The 25,323-nt window shown below is 41.4% G+C and overlaps 1 protein-coding gene across 2 annotated transcripts; it reads left to right on the top strand.

Moving 5' to 3' along the window:
- Positions 1–540: 540 nt before the first annotated feature.
- Positions 541–24,805, top strand: smoc2 (SPARC related modular calcium binding 2). 2 transcript variants are annotated; one of them, XM_068327246.1, is made up of 13 exons: positions 541–1,168; positions 6,964–7,126; positions 9,206–9,312; positions 9,535–9,634; positions 10,315–10,350; positions 12,450–12,497; positions 14,411–14,485; positions 16,067–16,253; positions 17,911–17,993; positions 23,312–23,411; positions 23,532–23,779; positions 24,060–24,097; positions 24,254–24,805. In XM_068327246.1, exons 1-13 carry the CDS (start codon positions 1,094–1,096, stop codon positions 24,275–24,277), a joined length of 1,284 nt encoding a protein of 427 aa, XP_068183347.1. In that variant the 5' UTR covers positions 541–1,093; the 3' UTR covers positions 24,278–24,805. The 2 variants fall into 2 exon arrangements, with proteins under 2 accessions (XP_068183347.1, XP_068183346.1); XM_068327245.1 differs by having other exon boundaries at positions 10,315–10,359.
- The last annotated feature ends 518 nt before the right edge of the window (positions 24,806–25,323 follow it).

Genomic DNA, 25,323 nt, shown 5'->3' with positions numbered 1-25,323 from the left:
CACTCAAAGGAGCAGTTAATTCATTTATTTTACTCGAATCTAAATATCAAATTTCTGTGTTACTGCTAAAACGGATTTTGTGCAACTTTCTTTCTTTTGAAAATGAGCTAGAAAAAATAAAGTACAAGTTGTATTCATCTCTCTCTCTCTCTCTCTCTCTCTCTCTCTCTCTCTCTCTCGCTCTCTGTTTTTTCCCTTAATTTTGTCTGTTTTTTTAATTTGTTGAATGTTAAAAAGGTTAGACGTTTCCTTGTTCAGAAAACGCCCAGTATTATTGAAAATCCTCTTTTTTGTAATTTGACTTTTATGAATAAATGTGATGTTAAAAATCAAAATTAAAAAAAAATCTCTCTGGTGTGTGTGTGTGTGTGTGTGTGTGTGTGTGTGTGTGTGTGTGTGTGTGTGTGTGTGTGTGTGTGTGTGTGTGTGTGTGTGTGTGTGTGTGTGTGTGTGTGTGTGTGTGTGTGTGTGTGTGTGTGTGTGTGTGAGGGCGTTCTGCAGTCTGCGTTTCTTCTCGCTGATCCTCCCCACAGACAGTAACCCGTCTTATCCCCTCCTCTCCTCCTCACCGCACTAATACAATCACAAAGTCTATTGAAAAAAGGATAATTTTTGTCTTGTGAGGCGGGTGAAGGATACGTAGTTGAAAGATAAGAATACCTGAAGTGTTTGCTTCACCTACCAGCAGCAGACGGAGTCCCGCCAAACCTACACCTATACTTACCGGCTGGGGAACTGCCTGCATCCGATAAGGGATCTTCAGAATCAAGTGTGGAGGAAGGGGGTGTGGAAGGAAAAAAAGTAGAATAAGAGAGGGGGAGAAAGGGAGAAGAGACACCAAGGGAGGGGAAAAGGTCAGGGACGCAGGGGGGTTATCTCACTGCCAGAAATAAGGACAGTGTAACGAACGGTTTGGCAGACGAAACCAAGGAGACGAACAAACAAGCAACGCTTCTTTTACCACTTACAAATTCAAAGACTATTCTGGATATTTATCCAGACATTTCTTAATTCCTCCAGTTTTTCGACTTTGATGAAGAGAAAATTTTGAGTCGTGCGTAATTTGGAGAGTATATTGCCACGCTACGACAGGATGCGCGTCTCACCAGTGCTGGTTCTTCTCTGTCTGTTGTGCGCTGGATGCGCTCAGAAGTTCTCCGCTCTCACGGTAGGAAGAGCCACGGAACTCACAGAATGTCTCATCCATACTCTTGTGTCGAACATGATTTAAAAGTCAGATAAGGTTGCGGATTACTACACGCGTAAAGTGACCAAAAGCGATGTAAAAAAAAAAAAGTGTCACCGACATTGCAAAATAATTTCAGTCAAACAAAAAAATTGTCATACAGTGTTGATAAGTTTCTGGCAGATTGATTTACGAAAGTATTTGTGTTTCCTGTGCCTTGTATAAACTCACAGCTGTTGGCTTGTCTGTGATGAGGTGATTGATCTACAAGCCACAAAACTGTCATTTAATTTTAATGTCTTGACATATAGTACCTGTCAGCTTCTCAGGCTGCCTTTTACTTTCTTCTTTTCACTCTTGTTGCGCCACCAGTTATATAGAGGCAATTCTGCCAGTGTCAGCATAATTCTTGCAAAAAAGCACATTGTTCTGTTTACAGAAGATGCACAACACTGTATTGTGCTAAGTTCATGGACAGGATGAAGCACAGGTACAATTTTCATGGAGAAATCATAGAACCAGGAATGTGCACTGTCAGAGGCTTCAGGTCTTGATTTAGCGGTTGATCTGACACCCGCCTCCCCCAGCACTGTTATTTATGATCGTGAAGATGTCTTAATATTCAATTGGAAACAAATGGCCACGAGTCATTAACCTACAGGTGAAGGGTCGGAGATCTTTTCTTCCTGACGGCACTATGTAATTGTGGAATGTGGGAGGAAGTGTGGCACTGAGTAAATGCTCCCCCTGAATCTTCACCATTATAAACACTAACAAACAGTGAAACGCAGAAAAAAAGAGTATTTATTTATCAATGTGGCATGGACATAATCTACCTGGCAGCTAAATGTTACACAAGTACAGTTTGCAGTTGGACGCAACACATATTTAATTACATGTTTGTTTTTTATGTTGTACTTCATCACTGGGTTCTATTAAATCCGTGTAGGAATAACACACGGAGTATTGAACTTGGGTTTTTACAGTTCTTGTGATTAAGAAAACATCTCTATATTTGTGAACAGCTAGAGTGGGAAGTTAAATCCAGGGTTTATTTAGATTAGTGTTTATGCAGATTTCACTATGCTTTATGGAAATATGAATCAGCTCCTGTAATAATGAGGCTGTATGGAGCTGCCTCTGTCTCACACCTGGTGAAAGCAATTCCACTTTACAGTCCGGCCTCCATTTCACCCTCGCTTTCATAAAATTGTGCACCTGCCCGCATCTTTTTTTCCTTTCACTGTTGGTGACCTTTTTTGTTTTTGAAACATCTTTCACAGCAATTTAGGCCTTTTCTTTTGATTGAGTTAGTAGCCTGGTTAAAGGCTGTCACTTTCTTCCTTTTCCACCATGCTGGAAACTAATGATCCCTTTTACATCCGTGCGTCCATGCAGGAAACTCCCACCACGTCCATTTAACACATTTGCAAGAGCCCTCAGCTGGGGCCCCCATTGACCCTGTGGGGCCTTGGTGTGAAGGGCCCTTTGGGGTGTTGGAAGCAGGGGCCTCTTAGCCCAGAAGGCCCTTATCATCCTACAATGTGCTCTCTGCTGGAGTCTCGCCTCCTCCATACTCCATTCAACCCCACAATGCCGCAGAGCCAGGGGGAGGTAATAGGATTTCATTTTGTATGCTGGTTGGTCTTGTAAAAAATTCAGTAAACCCTGCCAACCTCACCCTCACTCGTTCCTTTGCCAACCTCCTGTAGTATTTGAGCAGATGCAAAAATCTTTTCCTGAGAGAGATCACACAAAAAGTACAACACAAAGAAATAAAGCTAAATACCACTGAAAAAGGACTGATAGTGAGAAGCAGCTGTTTGTAAGAAGATGATCTGTGCAATCTGTGGATTACAGTCACTATATGGGGTCTATTGTGGTTGAATCTCTTTTTTCGTTGCACTGTGGTAGAAGTTTATACCATTTGAAACTGAGGCGGAGACCATCCATCAGTCCAGCACGTTACTGTGCAGATGATGGTGTCAGCTCAGAGTGGCTGGAATGAGACATCAGGGAAGTGTCAGGACTCTGCCTCAGCCTTGCTCATCCATCACTACAGGCAAAACACTCAGATCTGCAGCAGACAACTGACAATGATTAGGAGGACACAGGAGGAAAAAGTCCTAAACTCGTCATTAGTCTCTGACACTTCTTCTCACTGGCTTTCCATCTTATTTTTTCCCCTCCGTCAGTTTGCCATCCTGAAAGAAATACTTGGATGTGATGCAGTATTTGGATGGTTGCTTTCACGGGTGATGACTTAATGCCAAATTGTGCCTTCATGTCATATTCTTTTAAATTTATCTAAAACCCACGGGCACCTGGCATGCTGCTGTGAGCTGTCGAATGGACATCTAGCAGTATGCTGAGCCTCTGAATTAATTTGAGTTGTCAGTTTGCTGGCTTGCGGGTCTCATCCTGATAATGACGTGTGGTCTGTGCGCTAGGGTGGCCAGCATGAGTCGTAGCAAGGCTGGCATTCCACCACAAAGACGGCTACAGCAGTGAGATGTCCCAGTATGAAAGGACATGGGGAGAAACATACCACATTAATGGGAACTGTTAGGTGAATGCAGAAATGCCAACACCCCAGCAAATGCAGGGACACTGACAAAGTTGTGCAGGAAGATTTTAGTTTAAATAGAGGTAGAGATGGACCACAGCATCACCTGGTCACGTCTGGTCAGGGCCGTTTTACTTCCACTTGTGTTCTTCTGTCGGTTCGTTTGCTTGCTTGCCAGTGGGATTATGCAGACAGTAGAACAGGATAGAATCCCCACCTATATATCTGAATAAGCTCACTTGAAAAGTCTCACGCTGTCACACTGTCATAAACTCCACCCACTATCTGTCAATCAAGCACATAACCAATCATTGCGCCCAACCAATCATGGCGCATCTGCCAGAAGGAATCATTTGAACAATATGGAGTAAGGCATCTGCTATGTTAGGAGAAGAAATAACTATACATGGACTACCCAGTTAACAAAATTTTAGAGTGTCATAACTGTTCCAACAATTTTCATGTTTTTGAGCAAAAAGTCCAAATGTCAGGAATGACACAGCAAATGGCAATGAATTCTGAGTGAAACTATCTGTCCAGCTACGGTTTTTCGTTTGGAATGGGACAATCGATGTAGTATCCAAAATGCTCCTCGGGTATCTAACAAAAACTGTCTTTAAGTAACTACATACAGCTCTGTTCATGTAGTCAGCTAACAGAATTATCACTTCTCTAAAATTTTCGAAAAGCTGTTGAGTCGATCCACTGGACGTTAAGAAAGTTCTTGAAGACATTTTGTCTCTCAGTTCTGAACTGAAGAAGTCTCTTGGATGAGAGACGAAACGTCTTCAAGAACTTTCTTAACTTCCAGTGGATTGACTCAACAGCTTTTGGATAACCATGACCTGGATGACTGAGAACCTACACAGTTCTCTAAAATTTCTTTTTGACAGGTGCCTTTTCCTTTAAAGTTAGCTCCTTTCCCAATCTTTCTCCAGTTAACCTGCTAACATTCATCTACGGCTTCGCAATGCCCGCCCAGCGCAATCCATGATTTGCCAACACAAAGTCTATTTTATGTTACCATGTTGGTTTTTGACTACGTTGGGTGCGCTTGGTTTATAATACCAATACATTTGTTTTCATATAATTGGTATGAAGTCTGATATTGTTTTATCGTAGAATTTCCACTTGTTCCCGCTAATAGAATAGAATAGAATAGAATAGAATAGAATAGAATAGAATAGAATAGAATAGAATAGAATAGAATAGAATAGAATACTACACTACTTGCCGGGCCTGGAACTTTATGGACATTGAATAAATAACCACAAGGAATAGCAAACACTCAAAAAAAATAATGAAAAATGAATAGGATTTTCTCAAAAGGAGAAATGTTTTCCCCTTCATAGGACCTCTTATCATCTCATGACCCCTGAGATTTATCTTGGTGCCCTTTGGGGGACTCAAACAAAGATAAATACAGTATGCCATCTACTTCCTTACGCTCTGCTCTCTGTGGACTAATTCTTGCTTTGTCCACATCAAGAGTAGTATGAAATTAGTTCACCATGACCAATATAATTGGACATGCTTGCGTCATGTTGTTACTCCAAACAAAAAAAAGGTATCACCCCATACTTATTTTTTTAGGAAAGTTGTATAGGTGTTGAGATTGGGTTGTTCTTTGAAACAAATTGATGTGAAGTGGCGGGTTCTGCGATCACTGAAAGAATCTTTCAGTGATCTTCTTAAAGCAACTCATCATTTTAATAGCCTGAGAAGAAAATGGCTGCAAGAGAAATCTTTTTAAAAATTTTTTAAAAGAAAACTTTCATTCAGACCAAACGACTTGGCTTCCCCACCACGTGGCTCATCTTCTGATGTGTTTGAACGAGCTTTTCTTCTTCCACCCCTCCCACCCCACTAGAAGATTTATGAGCAGAGTTTACCTCCCCGCTCCCACTTCCAATCCCCCATACCCACCCCCACCTCCCAGCCCAGGGCAATGCTTCTTACCCTGCCAACCCTCTTCCAGGTGCATTCAGCCCAGCCCTGCAGCTCTGCTCATATGAAAGCAAGGGGCTGCCACCAAACCTCATCTCTCACTTCATTTGTAAGATGTCAGATACAACAATTTTTTTTTATCAGTGATCATCCTGCCCTTTTATTCATTTTGTGCGCTGTCGTGCCTTTTCTTTTGATGGCCCATTTTATGGCTTACCTTCAAGCTTTGATCCTCCTCTTTGTGTGGCGGATTGATAAGTGTATTTTGTGTTTGAGAAGAAAAGCACATTTCTATCTATCTCTTGATGTATTTTAATGAATAACTGATAGAGACGGCATGCAGATAGATAAAGGATGTTTGTGCTTCCACGAATGTCTCAAAACAATAGAAACATCAGTAATTCATATGTGCAAATATATCATTTGAAATATTACAAAAGAGTCCAGAAATTTATTTATTTTTGTATTGGATTACTTGAAAACAGCACCTGCATTGGCATAGACATTTTATTAAGTTTGTTGTTTTAGCAATCCTAGACATCATTTCACTGAAATGAATGAATCACAAAACCTTTATGAAAACCCAACATTCACACTGTAGCAGCACAAAGCTCCCTGACATCTCGTTTATTGAAGGACTTTCATTCACTGTCTTTTCATTCATTGTGGCAGTCACAGCTGGTTGCCAACCCCTTCAATGCATTGCACCATTGGGTGGCCTGGTGAGGGGTGTTCATAACAGATACAATGGCAGCATTGACACAGGTGATCTGATGTGTTCAGCAAGGAGTCCTTTTCATTGTTTCACTTTTAATGGCCTCTTCAAACTTTCCCGGCAGTGATTCCCACTGAATACCTGTGCAGGTGGTGGTACAGGCGAAGGCAAGAAAAAGCATCTGTCTTCTACATCCCTTTAGACTTAAAAAAGCTTTTCTGTGCTCCGACAATCTTGTGTTGCTCTTTATGACTGTGGTGTTTTGTGTATTTCTAAAAAAAGAATGCTTAATTATGATTAATTTTTTCAAGCAAATTGAATGGATTCATAAATTCATCCTGCTAGTGAGATTTGGTGTGGGGTCAAGGTTAGGATTAGGGTTAGAATTTTTCCTCCACAAGTACTGATCCTTGACCTCATAAATCAATTGACAATCACTCCTGTTGGTGTGGACATTAAAAGTTTCTGGTGCAGAACCCACCAGTTCTCAAAAATGTCTCATTTAACAAATGTTTTCTCTGCTTATCTCCTTATTTGTCACTTGTGCAGTTCCTGCGGGTGGATCAGGATAAGGAGTGCAACATGGAATGCAGTGGAACTCCTCGCAAGCCTCTGTGTGCCTCTGATGGCAGGACCTTCACATCTCGCTGCGAGTTTCTCCGAGCCAAGTGCCGTGACCCCCAACTGGAGGTCATCCGAGGGCCATGCAAAGGTTAGGTCATGAGTCACGCTTCAGCTCCGTCTGGTGCTCTCAAGAAGTCACAATAGAAGTTTGTGGATTAAATTTATTTCAGAATAACTCATTATTTGAGTGCTGGTATGATGAGTTGGGTTGACAAAGTGAGAATTGTTTGAAGGGGTTTCAAATGTTCATGAATTTTTCACATGGTAAAATTTAGTGGTTTTCTCTGGAAATAGCTTTCTTAAGGATGTTGACGTTTCTACAAGAGACATGCACAACAAAATGGGACAACAGAGTCCACATTGATTTTAGGTTTTTTAAATCAAATTATTATGGCGAGGCAAGGGTCTTTGAGTACAACATCTTGACTATAATTAATGGCTTTGTTTTCAATGTAGTAGACATAGACCTGTGCGTATGAGACTGATGGAAAATTGGATATGGAAAGCCTATAAGGTCAGTAGCTCACAAGCTCCCTCATTGTTAGTTAGAAGGAAGCATCCGTACACCCAAAGGCTGCAAGCCCAAACCCTTTCACTCCCACCACACTCTAACTCTATACGGCTAGTTCTTGCTCTTCAGAATGGAGACAATGATCTATTCTTACACATTACAATATTAGATCACAAATGCAGGGAGTTAGTGAAAGAGTTTGCTTAGTTTCATATGATGGAAAAGCCTTCCATGATTTTATGCCCGTCCTGGGTCCCCATGGCAACGTCTCTGAGCAGACATCTGGATGTGGTGGATAGCGCTGGGACAGAATGGAGGATTCCAGCTAGGAAGCTGAAAGGGACGAGAGTCCATGAAAGTCTTATTGTATGTGTCAATAACATTGGGTCTGTAAGAGTTCAGACCCCCTTCTGTTCCTGGACGGCTCGGGTGAAAGACTCAGCACCAGCAGCTGAGTCAGCAGTCAAAAGAAACCAGAGGGCTGGTCTGGCCCAAATGCACACAACTGGGATTGTGTTTAAGGATGGTGAGACTGGTACCACATTTGTTTTCTATCACTGCACTCTGATGATTCAAGTGCCCTGTCATTTTTTCCAGTTAGCTGTTTGGTCGGAGCCCCTGAGAGAAGTCTGATGGTTTTGGGTTTTTCCAGTGGAGCTATCTTTAGAGCTCTTCAACTTGCTATTTTCTTCCATCCAGAACATCCACCGTCTTGCCCCCTCTCCTTGTCAATGACAGTCACACACACACACACACACACACACACACACACACACACACACACACACACACACACACACACACACACACACACACACACACACACACACACACACACACACACACACACACTGTGCTGGAAAGACGACGCAAATTCCCCTGTATGTGTCTTGTGGGCAATCTAATGTAAGCCAAGCCAGTGACATGCTGCCTCCTGACCAAACTGATGAGCATTTTCAAACCAAGCATGACTCATTGATTTAATACGATTTGAACCCACCAGTCTCACGGGCCACATTTCACCTAATGTGCCACAATAAGCTTCCATGAAGCCCATAACATCAACACATTTCCAGTTTTGCACAGCTGTTGTTGTAGGCCATGTGAGATGAAGCAGCTGTGGAACAACAAGATGAGCCATGGCTCTGACAGAGAGATGTGAAAACATTAGGTGAACACAGGTTGACCCATTTATGTCCAGAAATACTTACAGGACTGCTTGGGCTGAACTGAGGGCATAATCTAGGTCTAGGCAAGGACTGAGACAGGCTCAGAGACATTAAGGAAGAGTCAGGTTTTCCTTGTGCACCAGCTCTTTCCTAGAGTGACTAGAATGCTCTACAATAGCAGCAATAACTGCCGTTCTAAGTAATGACTTTACCACTATTAGTTTTTGTTCAGGCTTGTTCCTAATATGATCTGGGGTGTTGGTTCTATTCCCAGCCACATAAGTATCATCCACTTCCGAAATGTCTGGATTTGTTTCCCTTGCATGTCTCCACTCTTCATGCATTTTCTTCCCTCACCATCTTTTACTTACTTTTTAAGGATAATGTGTGTTTATAGTTGTGCAGCATAAGAAACTAGTTGAGTTGTGGGTTGAATCATGGGTCTCTGCGATGTGTAGTGATTCTGGTGATTTGTGGTGCTCCTCAGATACATCCAGATGTGTGGCAGAGAAAAAGTACACAGAGCAGCAGGCCAAGAAGCTCTTTCCACAGGTCTTTGTGCCTGTATGCAACCCTGATGGAACATATAGTGAGGTAACAAAAAACACAACATGAATGATACTCGTAATGAATGCAAAAATTTTCTTGTGGTCTTCTGAGGCCGCAGCAGAAAAGAGCACCTCATTGGCAACAAGATTCCACTTTTGGCATCGATTGTTCTTCTTTTAATGCTGTGACTAAACATTTTCCTCTCCTTGTTTCCATTTCTGGTTAGATTTGTGCTGACTTTGTGTTTAAATGTCATTATGATTACAGGTTCAGTGCCACAGCTATACTGGATACTGTTGGTGTGTCACCCCCAATGGTCGACCAATTAGTGGCTCAGCAGTAGCCAACAAAAAACCCCGATGCCAAGGTCGGTAAAAGCCCAGCTACCTGTCTTACCATGTCTAACTCTATTTATGGTGCACTGGGGCATCTTGTCATGTAGCAAGCTGGATCAACTTAATTGTACTGGAATCCAGTTTTTGTAATTTTGTGAAGCAACAATGACAAATTGAATTCAAAAAGCAAAGCATGACATTTCATGTATCTGGGGGTGCAATGCTCAGTCCTGTGGGCAAGTGGTCAGTGACAACCACAAGGTTCGACAGCCACCCAAGGCCGAAGCATTGCTCAAAGCACTGGCCTGCAGTGTAAATAAACCTAGTACAAAATCCATGCTGCAGATTTGTGCAACTAAGTTAAACTACAAGGAATGTAAGTGTCCTTTAGGGATGGCTTCATCCAAACAATCAAATAACCAATGCCACATGTCCTCCGTGGGTGTCTCCGTGGGGTTGCTTTGGAAGCTGCGCCAGTAGTAGCAGCAGTAGACATACTGTAACTGCTCAGTTTACATGTATTCTGCAAATTATTTGAGCCACTTTGAAGTAGCAGTTGGAAACAAGTCACAAGAGTTTTCCACTGTTACACAATGCTTTATAAAGTCTGCTTGTAAGTTTCACCGTTTGTTCATGCCCCAGTTCGTGATGTATGCAAAAGATTTTTTATTTTGCTTTTAAAATGTAATTAATTTAAGGTGATGATTTTCAGGTTCAAAACAAGAGAGAGCTACTACAAGAGAACCAGGTAAAGCAGGTGAGATTTAAACCAGAGAACAGTGGACTCCTGCACTTACAGTTGTATGTGCACTTATATTTGTCAATGTACATGTGTCTATCAAACCATTGCATGTACGTGTGTGTGTGTGTGTGTGTGTGTGTGTGTGTGTGTGTGTGTGTGTGTGTGTGTGTGTGTGTGTGTGTGTGTGTGTGTGTGTGTGTGTGTGTGTGTGTGTGTGTGCGTATTCCTTTGTATCTTGACAATTTGCCTGCATCTGTGTTGGAAATGTGGAGGTTGGTCACCTGTCAAGGCTTGCCTTTTTAATATTTTGTCAATTTGATAGAGTGCAAGCAGCCTGAAGGCTGATATAAAAGCAGTGAGTTACTGAGAAACAAGCAGCTACAGCACCTTTACCTGCCTGCTGTCTTTGTCAGGCAGCCAGGGAGCAGCCAGAGTGGATGAAAACTGTCTTCTTATACGCTTGTGTTCTCAGATTTATTTCATTTTATTTCATTTCTTTTTCAGCCAATTTGTCATAAGATATAAGGAAAATGTTCAGCATTCATCCTCCATTATACTGTCACTCTGTGTCACATCAGCATCTTCCCCCTCCACAGAAAGAACCACTAAATATCCCATCATCTCGCCCAGATCCTGTTTATCTTTCTTTCATCTTATTATTAACAATTTGTTTAACTGATGTAATTTGAAGGTTCACAAAGAAAAGACAATTTGTGTTGACTGATTATGTCTGTGCATGGTTGTGTGCATGACTGCTTGGGAGAGAGAAAGTGCATATGCGTCCATGTGTCACATGGGTTATTTCTGTTAGTCTGACATTTATGTCTGCATCTCTTTCTATGCAAACAAATGGGCATATTTTGTGTCTGAGACAGGCCAACTCATTACACAAAGCTGAAGTGGAAATGCAAAATTGGAGAAAAGAAGAGGGATGCAGGACAGGGAAGGAAGAAAAGAGGTGGATAGAGGGAATGTGGTTCAATCTGAACTGGTTGAATATACAAGGCTGTGAAGAGCAGAATAAACTGTGATTTTGTGGTGACCCAGCTTTAAAAGTAGCAATGATGGCATCAATATTTTTTGATCCTCTAGATCAGCAACTAAACATTCCATAATGGCCTCTCCAGTACTTTTATTATTACAATATTGGTAAAATTGAACACCAAATGCTTTACCATAAACCGTTTTCTGGTGCTTTACCTGACAAATTCATTCACATACTGGAGTCATATGCAACTGCCGACTGACAAACAGCAGTTAAACTAATACTGTATGACCACACAAAGCACGGGGGTTTCCTCGCAAATCCTAAAAGAGGTGTTACAGTCATTTAAAAGGCCACAAAGTAAAGATAGGTCATTAGTGGTTTATCGTAAATCTAAATCACAAATACACTTTTGAGATAGTATTTCCATCTGTGAAGTGAGAGGAGTAATAATGTGTTTGCCTCAGTCAGTGACACATTACATTTATTTTTATCCACTTAGCTGCTAGAGAGATAAATGACTGGTGTAATGGAATGGAGTTTAATGTAAAACCCCTTTATTCATTCAGAGGAAAGAAATTTAAGATTAATCCCTGTTTGTGGTGGAACTCGTTAAAAATTCTTTTTACAGGGCTTTACCCAGAGTGAGCTTCACCATAAGCAGCTCAAAACTTCCATCTTGGTCTCCCTCCTATACAACAAACAGACAAACAAACAAACAAACAAACACTGAGCCTCTCTATCCCTCTTTTCTTTGGTTTGTCAGTCTCTCCCACCTTTACAGCTCTCCTAATCTGATTGTGAAATCATCAAGGGCAACTGGTCCACATTCATTTTTGCCGACCTCAAACTGTCCCTCACTGTGTCAAGATCTCTCTTATTACATGATGTGTATCCACGACATACAGTATATGACCACTATATTTCTTTTTTTCTTTCTTTCTTCATCCTCTTACGATAAACAATTGTTCCTTTTTTTTTCTTACTCTCCTTACCTGTAATACTGCCTCCATCTTTCTTGGCCGGGCAACGTGCAAATCTCACATAGCATATTGTTCTGTAATCTAGCTTACTCTCGTAATTGTAGTCTCCTTGCAAATATTCTCCATTCTAAATGCAGATGAGACTGGCCTAGTGGTGGATCCACACCCCGCTGCTGATGAAGAAGGTGAGTTTCTGTCTGACACACTGTGAGTGAAAACGGGTTGATGCTACACTTTTGTTCACCTAGATGCTGATGGCTGTCTCCAAAACAGCTTTAAAACATCCTTAAAAGGATGGAGCCTGCACACAAGGCAACATCATGTTTCAAACAGGACATTGAAGGAGATGTGAAGAGAAAAAAACAAATTAATGAGAAAATATAAAGGGAAACCAAAACAATAGTTCACTGTCTCTCTACATTTCTTTTAAAATCAGGACCTTATTTGGAAGTTTTGTGAAGACAGTGTCCGGCTATAACCTTAAACATATCATTGATTACAACAACTTCATCAGTTGTGTTGAGAAATGTAGGCCTACACAAGTTATTTTTAACATTGATTCAACCCAGTCTGAATACAGTACAGTAGAAAAATAGGCTGGGTGCATTCTGAAGCAACCATCTGTCATCATTAATACTGGCGTTGATTTAAGTTTTCTTTATCAAAGACAAAATCTGTCAAGTCTGTCTGCAGGGACTCCTGTTGTTGTAACCTATGATCTGTACCATTGGAAACAAACATGCTACCAGGTTTGGAAGTACTGGCACACAACCTGGTATTAATCTCTCTACTGTGTAGAGAGATGTTTCAGGATTTCTAACTTTTCTTAAAATGATCAATTTAAAGACATTAGAGCTAATTTAAAGACATTTGTTAGGTGGAGCCAGGTTTAGGAATATGTGTTTGTCTTTGCAAGTCTGCAGCAGGATAGATGTGATTGGGGTTATTATTGAGTAATTAGTTACTGGAAGAAAAGAGGCCAGACTGAGGAGGAGAGATAGTGAATACATTGGTAGAAGGATGCTGAGTTTTGAACTGCCAGGCAGGAGGCCTAGAGGAAGACCAAAGAGGAGGTTTATGGATGTAGTGAAAGAGGACATGAAGGTAGTTGGTGTGAGAGGAGAGGATGCAGAAGACAGGGTTAGATGGAGGCAACTGTTTCACTGTGGCGACCCCTGAAGGGAAAAGCCGAAAGCAGAAGGAGGTTACTGTCAGAAAACATACGAGTATCAATAACAGTAGCTGTGAGACGTACAGTAATTACAGTAATTAACATAATGAATGAATAACTACAGTAATATTATTTACCCTATGTTTGCTGTGATTAGCAAGTCAGCATGCCAAATGAAGGAAGCCAATGAGCCAAGTCAAGCTGCAGTATTCCTTCAGTACATTCCAAAAAATTGTAGATACTGTATGTGAATGTTGTTGGTGGCTGTACCTGTGTGACACTGTTTCACAGCACCATTTTGAAAGTTAAATTTCATCCTACCAAATTGCATCATATTCAAATATGACACAAAAACTGATTAAAACAACAAGCAGTATATGTTGGCTAGTTAATATACATTCCACCAGGTGCAGCACTGACATGCTGAATGTCATTTCATCATTGGCAAACCAACAATAAAAAATATAATGATAGAAATTGCTACGATTGGGAAGCCTGTTAAAACTTTTACTTTTGATAATTCTTGATCTTCGTCCAGTATTTATATTATATTTCATTGATTTATATATTGTGACATTGTTTAAATTTTCTTGCTTTAAACCCCAAATGACACCAAAAGTTAATCAATTCCTGGTTTCATAACAATTATCTATCACTGTTGCTGGGATGCAAGGCAATCATGTTCCAAGTTTATTTCAGTGTTTTATGTTCTATTATGTCATTTTGATGTGATCATTTAAAAAGACAGGAGGATCACTCCTACTTTGCTGTTATATTTCTGCTCCCAGCCGACGTGCAGTTTGCTCTCTGCCCACATAACAGCAGTTTTGCATTTTACAGTCTGTGATTTTTGGAACCAGGTTTGGCATGATATATGAGTATGTTTTTGATTGAAGCTAATAAATCTGTCGTGGTGGTTTCTTTCAGACATCATTTCCCAATACCCAACTCTGTGGACGGAGCAGGTTCGCAGCCGACAGAACAATCGAACCAAAGCACCATGTGAGTTTCAAAGCCCGCTTTCTTTTTAATGACTACGATTGGGTGTTGTGAACTTCAACAGAAAGCATGCTTTATGTTTTTTTTAACTTGTGTGAGCATTCATGGTTTGTGGCTGTTCCCGTCTTTTAGGAAACCAATGCATTTTGGTTTTGTGTGTGTCAAGCCATAAGGATCTGCTTGTCTGTAGTTCTTTGTGATGTAGCTTACTTGTCACTATATAGTGTAACCTGGATCTCTTGTCCTTCTTGCTGATCCATTCTGTTCATCTCTTACAAACCGTCATGTTTATTTCATTTTACAGATCAGTGGCTTTCATGGAAAAAATAAAGGAAATAATGTTGCTTTATGCATTTAAAAATGCTTTTAGGGCAGGGTATAGATGAAAACGCTTCATGCTTCTGTCCATTTGTGTGTAAATTCTATTATCATAATTGACAAGCATTAAAAAAAATGCATGAGAAAGGCAGCATTTGGGTTTTAATTACTATGTGCTCTTTAGGCTGTGGGGGTTTTAAAAAGAACACCACAACAAAAGCCCCATACAACAGAGCTGGACCGAAGACAGTTTTTGAGAAAGTAGAGAGGTATTTCATTTGGTCTTTTCTGTGTGGCTAACGATGCCTAATGAAAATAAACAAAGAAAAGGGATATGCATAATCCTGCAGCAGCTTCCGAGCCTTGAGGCGAGCTGGAATGAGAGGTAGGGAATGGTGATAAAAGCTCTCATGGGTGAAAGAGCTCCACTTTCATCCCCATAAATTTAATGCTGAAAACTCTGTTGGAGAGCTGCACAGCAGAGAGGGAGGGTGCTGAACAGAACAAATCTGATGATATCCTGCTGAGGTTCTGCTAAACCCCTCGTTTTCTGTTGGAGCCACCAACTGACCACTGTTTCGGCTTTTGTGTTGTCTGTCTCTCTCCATCACACAAAACCACAGAGGGCAGTCCAGTGTCTAAATATTTACTTAACTTGGGGCATAGGAGCTGTACTCGAGTCATTAGCCTGTTAATGTCCGTAAACAGTACCACGGGGGGTTGGTAGAGCAGTCCGCACACCAAGCACTCATCCTCCACCCCATCATCCATGCTTAGAGTGTCATGAGACAGCGGTCAAAACAGTTGGCCTCTCAGTAGAAAATAATTTGAACGTACTCCATCTTGTCCATCCATCTATACATCCCAGCTGTCTATGGGCATGAAGCGAGGTACACCCCGGATGAGACGCCAGCTCATCGCGGGGCCGCACAAAAGACAACCATGCATGCAGACAATTTGGTGTGACCAATTCACCTCAGCTGCATGTTTTTGGAGGTGGGAGAAAGCTGGAGAACACAGACAGAACCCACATAAACACAGGGAGAATATACAAACTCTGCACAGAAAAGAATCAGACCCAGAACCTTTTTGCTGTGTGTCGACAGCATTTCCCACTGTGCCACCATGCTGCCTTACAGGATCTTTCACAAATCCAAAATGGGTAATTTAGACTCACTTGATTTCTGAGTTAATGCTATCTTTATGGGTGGATTGTGTTTTTCTGCCACAACTACTGATTCCTGTGATCTGTGACCCTTTCTCCAGCCTCATCATGTGACCAGGAGCAGCAATCCGCCCAGGAAGAGGCAAGGCAGCACAAGAACGATGCTGTATTTGTGCCCGATTGTGCCCAAGGGGGGCTATACAAGCCGGTCCAATGCCACCCCTCCACTGGCTACTGCTGGTGTGTGCTGGTGGACACCGGTCGGCCCATACCTGGGACCTCCACCAGGTGGGAGAGGCTACACCTATGGTCTGGCATTATTGGGCATTTCTGTCGTACTTTTGCCTCAATTTACAAAGATCATCGATATGAAGATCTAAATTGTAAATATGTAGTGTTTATGGACAGTCGTTCCGCAAATGGGTAGTGAGCATAACTATCACTGCAGATGTGCCTGCTGATAAGAGGCTGTCCGACTGGGTGCCTGTGTTTTCTTCGTCAACTAATACCTTTTACATGCTTTCACGTCAGGCTGTTTCATCATGGACACTTTCAGCATCTGTGGCCTTTGCTTTTGTGGTGTGTTCTACACCATTGGTACTAGTGGCTTTTTGTCAGGTCCAACTCAGTCACAAGTTTTATCATGAGTCTGATTAATTAATGTACCCATCCAGCCAAAGCAGGGAGCTACCCACCTTGTGTCATCTTCTGCTTTTGTCGCCAAGTGCTAGCTCATGGGGTAATAGATGTGCCTCTGTCAAATAAAACTGCTGTCTGCACCTTCCTTTTGCACCATGAGATTCATTTGTAGTTTTATGGTGCTGTGTAAATTAAACAGTAGCAAGGAAGGTGATCGAATGGCTACCATCTCGGCACACAGAAGCCTTATCAATTATTCCAATACACAACTTTTTTCACACTGTATGCAATAAGCTAATGGTTAAAACCATCTTGACGGTGGGAGAGCGTCCATCTTCTGTATCCTGGTTTCCTTTTCTGACTGTGGAGTATAAAGTACTGGCACTGGTCCATATACAGAGTTCATTCACCTCAGGACATGTATGTTGGGTAACTGTCGGCTGCTCTCTTTGTGATGTATTCAAGTGCAGTGTTTTGGCTCTGACACAGATTGATTGAAGTTGTGAATGAGTCGGTATATGTTGCCACAATTTCTTTCATATCAGTTTGTTGCATCTGTGACATTTTCTTACCTGAGGCAGGAACATCTGCTGGTTTGCAACCAATGTTAGAGCTGCCTTTTTTTTCCAGAAATGACTGGAAATAAAACAACCACCAAACAACAACAACTAAAAAACCCTTTCAGATTGCACAAAAGACTGACATAAGTGTGTAAACAGACATCTCCATTGCAGTCGAGACAGAGTGGCTCAGTGGTCTGGTGAGCGGCAGGTCAGAGGTCATTCACACTGGCAGAGTGGGGCACTAGAGAACTCTTATTGAGCAGCAAGGCTGAGTATCAGATTAACAAGGCTTCAGGCAGCATGCCAGACAGCACATTAGCACACATATGGAAGCATGGGTATCCTCCCTTCCCTCTCCTTGTCCCAAACCAACTTTTGGCCCAGTCGCAGCAGCAATCAGGGCTCTGCTGGTTCTCCAATGAAGAACGTGAAAACTTTTTGTGTCCCACGCTCTCTGTCTGCCTGTGTGCCCCTTGCCTTCTATCGTTCTCTCTTTTTCACCCTTCCTCCCACTTTAAATCCTCATACCGTCAAAAATTCTTCCCTTCGTTTTGGATGCAGGTCACAGTCATTGGTTTCCCACAAAACGATTATTTAAATCTTTGAGATTTAGTTGCATGGGCGAAATTGGAAAAAATGAGATTCTTCCCTGACTTTAGACGGAGGGTGGTTTTACTGTTATAAACAAAACCTTTCACCCATTTCACTTTGACTGAATTGGCATGATGTATTTTTTGTCATAGGTATGAACAACCAAAGTGTGATGGAAATGCCAGGGCCCACCCAACCAAACCTAAGGACCATTACCGAAGTAGACATCTCCAAGGTACATCTCTGAAACCTAAAAACCTGTTTTTCTTCCCTGCTCGGAGAACACGGTGAAGAACTTCCAACTGATGCCATGCCCCCAGAGTTGTGATAGCAGAACTTGTGTGTCTGTGTGTGTCTGCTGACATCATAAACACTTTGAGTCAAGGAAAAGCTTGACAAACAGTTGAGGATTACCAGATACTGCCCTTCACTGGTCAATAAACAAGGAGACTGAGACGAATCGGGGGTGGAATCAGTCTTTATCTAACATGGAAGATGGAGGATAGTGTGATGATAGCACAGAGAAAAAACAACAGCAGGGGAGGAGTAGATAATGGATAATAGGATGCCACACACAGTTAGTGATAGAAAGACTGGCAGGATAGATAACTAAATTGAAGGTGGGAGAGGATTTTGAAGGGTGGTGGTAATGGGGTGAATTTATTTACAACTGTTGTTTGCTCTGTTGGGTGGTTTCTCTTAACCCTGACCAAATACAGCCTCCAATGTAGTCCTAAAGTATTTAACCCTTGATCTTTTACTCACGATAATCATAGGCTGCATTCTTACTGTAGGCATATCAGATATCCTTCCATATCTGATTTTTAGGGATGACTGTTCACACATTTTTTGTCCAAATGTGTCCAAATGCAATCTGGCTCAGTTCAGACTGGGCCACGTTATCAGCCAATCTGAAAGGTTGCCATAAAAATGACGTCGGGGCACATGATGTGTGAGGTCATATAATGGCGTTGGCGGCAACGACAACAACGATGACGAACATGTTTTGTTACCTTAGCGTAATGGCAATATCACTGTCTGGTAGAGGTTGGGAAAATCTCACACACACCCGACATTGTGAACTTCTCTTCCATTTTTATCGCTCCGTAATGCGCGACGCTCTTCCTTCTGGCACCTTGCTCTCGTGTCACCATATCCGATCTGGGTGTTTGGAGCTGTTCAGAGTGAATACGCATCTGTCCATATCCGACATGAAACTACCTCTCAAATGTTGTTTCAGTCTGTCCCGCAAATATCGGATATCATGTGGTATGGGACTTTACAGACTACAAACGAGATACGCAATATCAATCTGGGTGGGCTAAAAATTGGATATAGGCGACTAGTCTGAACAAGGCCATAGATCTGAGTAAATTCTAACTGCGGTTGCTTCAAATTGCAATTGATTATGTATTTTTGCCATTGGGTGGCATGGTGAAGCAGTGGGTAGAATGGATGGAAGGATGGATGGATGGATGAATGGATTGATGGACGGATGGATGGATGGATGGATGAATGGATGGATGGATGGATGGATGGATGGATGAATGAAGGGATGGATGGATTTGAACTGGAGGACATGTTTGAAATGACCACCGAGGCAATTCAATTTTCCTAAAATATATGAGATCATTGATATAATACAATAGACAGAGGCTTTAGGTTACTTTTTTTAAATGCCATCATTTCGACTATTGTATAATTTAGCAAAACACAACTCCTCTGAAAAAATGATGACACAACCCGTCTTTGAGCATCTGTGATACAAGGGGCGGCAGTATCTCAATCCACTGAGGCTTGGGCTGGGGACCGGAGGGTAGCCGGCTTAAGTCCTGAGTGGACCAAAAGCTTGAAATGTGAACTAGCAATAGAGAGGTGCCAGTTCACCTCCTGAGCACTGCTGAGGTGCCCTTGAGCAAGGCACCATCTCCTACAAGTTGGTCACAGGGCACACCACAAAAGGAGCTGCCCACTATTTACTTGCATGCCCTACAGTTCCGGTGTGTGTGTTTCATGTACGATACATACATATGTGTGTAAAAAAGAAACAGACTGGAGTGGAAAAGTAATTTCCCCAAGGAAATAATAAAAGTTTTTTTCTTCTTCTTCTACAATATATCAGATGTGCAGAAATAGCACTACGGACAGGACAACAATGAAAGCAACAGTACAGTAAATGGAGTAAATATCTGAAACAGATATAGCTTAAGCAGATTTATAAAGATTTTGAGCTTCTTATGATTAACAGTAAAAGGGGGAATATTTTTCACTTTTTACATTTTTACTTTAATTCTATCATTAAAAACACAATTCCAGCAATTATTGGTAGTTTAATTTTCAACGTCAGTTCATTTCAATGTGTCCTTGATTGTGTCCAATCACACTTTGAAGCGCTAAGTCTACAAAACTCAACTGCTCCTGATGGTGTGTGAAAGTGTGTGGGGGTGGATGAATGGTAAAGTGTTGTAAAGCTCTTTGAGGCGTCAGCAGACAGAAACATGCCATGTAACTGAAGGTTAACTTTGAAATGACATAGCTTATGACTGTTTTGCTCATGGGTTTTATTCATTTTCCGTAATGAAAAATCTAGATGCCTTTCCTGGGAGAAAATGTTATCAAATGGGGTCTAGTTGAAGAGTGCCTGACGCCAAAACACTTGGAAACCACAGATTTAAGCCACTCATTTTAATGTGATGTAAATGTTTTCCAAACTGTCTTTCATAAATGTCTCCTTGATTTTAACTGGGTTGCCACCAGGTCTACTTGTGCATTGACATACAGACTAGATGGAAAACCTTTGTTTTCATCATATTTATGAATAACAGGCAATCGTTTATATTTATATGTTTCAATACATCTCTTTATCATTATGAAGTAGAGCTATGGCTTTCAGGTGCTGCATAAATCATTGAATGGTGCTTGGCAAATTAGCTGTTTTTTTGGTGGTTTGGTAAACATCTTAATAATCCAGCAGCATGTGAACAGAGCAGCCACTGTTCCCGTCCATCTACAACTGTTTATGTAACCGTGTGCAGCGCCAGAGCTGCTCTCTGCTCGCAGGTGCTGCATTTATAGCGGAGCAGCACTCTGTCCTCCTGGCTCTACGCTGCACTCCTGAACAGTGTGTCTGAAGCAGTGAAGAGAGACAATCACAAATGACTACTCCTTAGACCAACAATTGTCACTCATTTTTGCCTTCCACTTGAACTGATAGTGGAAACAGTTGTGCAGATATTGATTAAGTCTAATTATGGTCGTCAAATGCCACCAAAAAGGGTGAGGAGGTAATGAGGTAGAAAACAGTCACAACTATTCCATGAGAAAAACTTCGAGCCCGAACACCTCCTAAACACATCATGGAAGGAGAGAAACAATGCACGTATTCAGCCATGCAATCACCCAACACAGTCGCTCATACAAGCACATAGACTTCATTCTAAACCTGTCAAAAAAATCCTGCATCATATCAGTCGGGTCTCCAATTAGAAATCACACCGAGACACAGTCACAAAACACAGTATCTTGTTTTCTTTATGAGCCATTGCGTCAACAGCTGTAAACCCCGTCACTGTATGAACAAGGGATAATTATAAATGTTGCCTTCACATTGCTGCAGCCCATTTACTGTTGAAGCGCTGGTGTTGAGAGGTTTATGGGGCGAGATGCGAGAAAAGAGAACTTTGCCTCAAAAGGGGCAGGAGGGGAAAGCTGAGTTTTTGGCTAGAATTGAGCTTTCTCCCCAGAGTGGGATTATGGGATAGCATTGGGGCAGCCACTGGGAGCTGCGGCTGTGAGTGCTGACAGGGCTGTGCCCTATGTGGTTCTATCGACAAACAGCTTCTTATTGACAGTAACACATGGGCACGAACATGCAAACATGGACTTACTGGCCAACTCTTTACATGACTAGTGCTGTAACTCTGAGCTATTTAAGACAAAAAATAATCATTTAAGGCCGTCTTCACTTGTTTCTGGCCTTCATCTTTCAGAAATTGGAACTGCATATTTACAATCATAATGAAAAATAAGTTCTTTAGTGCTATAGCACTGAAGTGAAAGGAAAATGACGAGACTTCATGCTCTTTGAATGTGAGCAGAAACAGTTGTATCCTGCTTCCACACAGACAGAAGCTGATCTGTCTCGTAACCATAAGAAAAAGTTTTGCTGCCAAGAGGAAGAGACTGGAGCCTTACATGATGGCTTCTTTTGGAATAGACTGCAGACACGGTCGGATTCCTATACCATTACAGGGAGGACGTGTGCTCTCCATGAAAAGCACTAAGCCTCAAACTGCATCCCACAAGTCTCTCTTCAGCCAGCCAGAAGCCAGATAAAAACACTTTGCCTTCTGTGGTTGAAAATTGTGTGACTGTCTAGACTAATTTACCACAAGAGGCTCCCAAGGTACTGGTTTGGCCATTAACAGGTGGGTCAGATATTTTACTGGGCTTGAGCCAGGGAGGGCCTACTAAAACTTAAGTGCAAGTCTGTTTAACGTGTAAAAGAGACCATGGAACAGTTTGGACATGTGAACCCTAGCTAGACGCAGACTGCTGAAGACCCCCGCTCTTTGGAGAAAGGCGTGGGGAAGACTGGGTGTTAATGCCGTTGCTGGTCGACACCTGTTAGAGAGGAGCAAAGCATGCTATTATCTCCAGCACAGGAGAATCTCGCCCCGCAGGCTTAAGCCATAAAAAGAATCACAAACCGTGGAGAATTTCTTCAACTCCACAGGCAGAATAGCAAAAGGAAGTTGGACAATGAGAAAGCACAGGAGAGCCAGGAATCCCTGAGACCTCCGTAGCCTTCAGCTCTTCCACAAACAACACTGGCCTCCTCAGTCTTAAAACTATATGGCCAAAAGACAATTACTATCATTAGGGTCATTCCACCTCAGTTGTCTCACTTATTTATTTTTCCTCCCTTCATTCAGCATATAATAATGCTTACCTCATAAGTTTATGGCCTGGTTGTATGAGTCGCTTTCCCTGTCGTGACATAAAGTTTCAAATAGTAATCCCTCTGCATACTAAGGATAAGGTGTTGAGTTATGTCAGTCTCTGGATGCATACCTTTAAGTCAGACACCCCTTCGATAAAATCCAAACTAACAATGTGTCTGTCAATACTGTGTTTGGTCTCCTTCATGTCTCAGGTGAGTCACATGTACTGTATGGAGCCTCTTGTCCACACTATCACAATTCTGTAATATCTCCTGTACTGCAGCTGTCAAACCACTCAGGGGCCTCCAAGATGATTGGCAGGTAAACTCTGCCTCCTCCAGTTAAGGGGAGGCCTGACACTTTATGAGAGGGAGGAAAAGACAACGACGAGACTTGTTTGGATTTATTTTCTCCTCCACTGTCTTTACTGTTTGTTAAAACCATGCTGGTTGTGCACGACGTCCCTCCCCAAACTTTTATTCGACCACCTATGATGATAGCATTCCACATTATTGTAATGGATGCATTTTATGTGTTTTCTGATGTATATTTACTTCCATATGAACATATGAATTTACACACACTGAGCTATCTGTGATTTATTTTCCAGGCTGTCCTGGGGCAAAGAAAACAGAGTTCCTGACAAGTGTTCTTGACGCGTTGTCGACAGACATGGTGCACGCTGTCACAGATCCGGCATCTGCTGGAAGGTATGACTTTCATAGCTGGATTTGTTCATTTTAAGATTACTAATGAGACGACTTAGTCATATATCAAAAATGTAGGATGGAGGTTGGTTGTAAGCTGATAAAATGATGTCTGTCATTTAGGATGGCAGAGCCTGACCCCAGCCACACCTTAGAGGAGAGGGTGGTGCACTGGTATTTCAGCCAGTTGGACAAAAATTCCAGTGGTGATATTGGAAAAAAAGAGATCAAGCCTTTCAAACGCTTCCTGCGCAAGAAATCAAAGCCAAAGAAGTGTGTGAAGAAATTTGTGGAGTACTGCGACATTAGCAATGATAAGGCACTGTCTCTACAGGAGCTGATGGGATGCCTTGGAGTTACCAAAGAAGATGGTGAGCTGAATGACACAGCCTGACATCATGGTTATTAATATAGAATATTCTTTTATTAGTCCCACAGTGGGGAGATTTGCATTATTACAGCAGCATAAGCATTGTGGGGTAAGTAACAGAGATGTAGAAGCATAAACACAAATAATATTAAATATTAAATATCTCTTCAAAATCTGAGATGCACATCAAAGAGTCAGTAACTCTACTAGAATGCTCTACGTGATACATCAGATTTCTACTACTGCATTTATTCAGATTTGTGCCACTTTTTGACTCACAGGGGCCAAGCCAGGAGAAGGTCTATCTTCTAGTAAACTAGTAAGTAAACAAGTCCCTCAACACTGGAGGATAAAATGTCTGAAATTAAACAGGCTTAAAATCTGTCAGTCTTTTACAGTATTGTTGGGACAGTCATTCAGAATTTTAAAAATGTGACTGTGTCAGTCTTATGACATTCTCATTTGCTTCCCTCAGAATCCTTCAAAGAAGCAAGGCTAAGCCAGCAGCTGAGTTTTCCCTCCTGCATGGAGAACGTGCCTCACCAGTCAACAATAATGGAAACCTAAACCATAGTATTTGCACTTTGTACTTTAAAGAAATGTAAATTCACTTTGTAGAAATAAGGTATTTAAACAGACTGCTGAATCTGTGAATGATGTAGTTAGCTTTTTATCTCATGACAAACAAAAATTATTATCACATACAATGTATGTGTGTCTTTGTGTGTCTAAAACGTATACCTTTCAAAGTTGTACAAGTTTTCGTATTTCATTTTGTCATGTCTCCTCGAGTGTACTTTTTGTCTCATTTTGATTTTGTTAATGCAGATGTATGGATGTATTTGCTTCATGACTACAAGTAAAATAGTTCAGTACCATATGTAGTACAATAAATCTGTCATGTACTGACCTATAGCATCTCTTTTGGGCCACGTACAGTTTAATAAAATGTTTTAAACATAGATGATTAAACATTGTCCGTGTTCACATGTATTTGTGTTTATTAGAAATAAAGAAATCTTTTCTACACCTTGTGTATTGTGGTTTGGTCCATCGTTCTTAACACTTGGAAGGAGGTTTATGCCTTAATTTAGCTTGTTTCTCCCCAATTCAATTAGTTGTCATGTTTTCTCCTCATTATGTAAATCTTGTAATAAAGTTGTTTCTTACTTTGCTATGTCTTTAATATACCACCTTGTTGATAGTTTTCAGGACCAAAAATTACTCATACATAGCAATTTTTTATGTCATCCAATTTTTAGAAAGCTTGCCAAATCCCCCGGGGATTGGATAACATTTTTTTAATTGGATAAAGGCAATGGCACTTATTTCTCTTCTCATTACAGATTTCCATCATAAACTGAAGATAGATAAAATGGCCAGACTTGGTGTTGTGTAGCTTGGTACCCAAGCCAATAAAGGGTATGTTTTTGTAGATAGTGTATGCTTATGTGCATGAAGTATATGTTACCGGTCCCAAATACTGAGGGACATAATAACAAATGAATGGTGGTTCTGTACGCCTTGCACCCTGAAAACACAGGA

The sequence above is a fragment of the Antennarius striatus genome, chromosome 11, assembly GCF_040054535.1.
Source record: "Antennarius striatus isolate MH-2024 chromosome 11, ASM4005453v1, whole genome shotgun sequence".
NCBI classification, from domain to species: Eukaryota; Metazoa; Chordata; class Actinopteri; order Lophiiformes; family Antennariidae; genus Antennarius; species Antennarius striatus.
The sequence above is the reverse complement of the archived record's forward strand: the minus strand, read 5'-3'. Positions and strand labels throughout refer to the sequence as shown.

Bases quoted from the DNA above. Each gene is read 5' to 3' on its own strand.
- smoc2 (XM_068327245.1), top strand. From the start codon at position 1,094: ATGCGCGTCTCACCAGTGCTGGTTCTTCTCTGTCTGTTGTGCGCTGGA. The intron at 10,360-12,449 runs GTGAGATTTAAA...TTCTAAATGCAG, and splicing joins AAGAGAACCAGGTAAAGCAG to ATGAGACTGGCCTAGTGGTG. The intron at 14,486-16,066 runs GTGAGTTTCAAA...CCCTTTCTCCAG, and splicing joins CAATCGAACCAAAGCACCAT to CCTCATCATGTGACCAGGAG.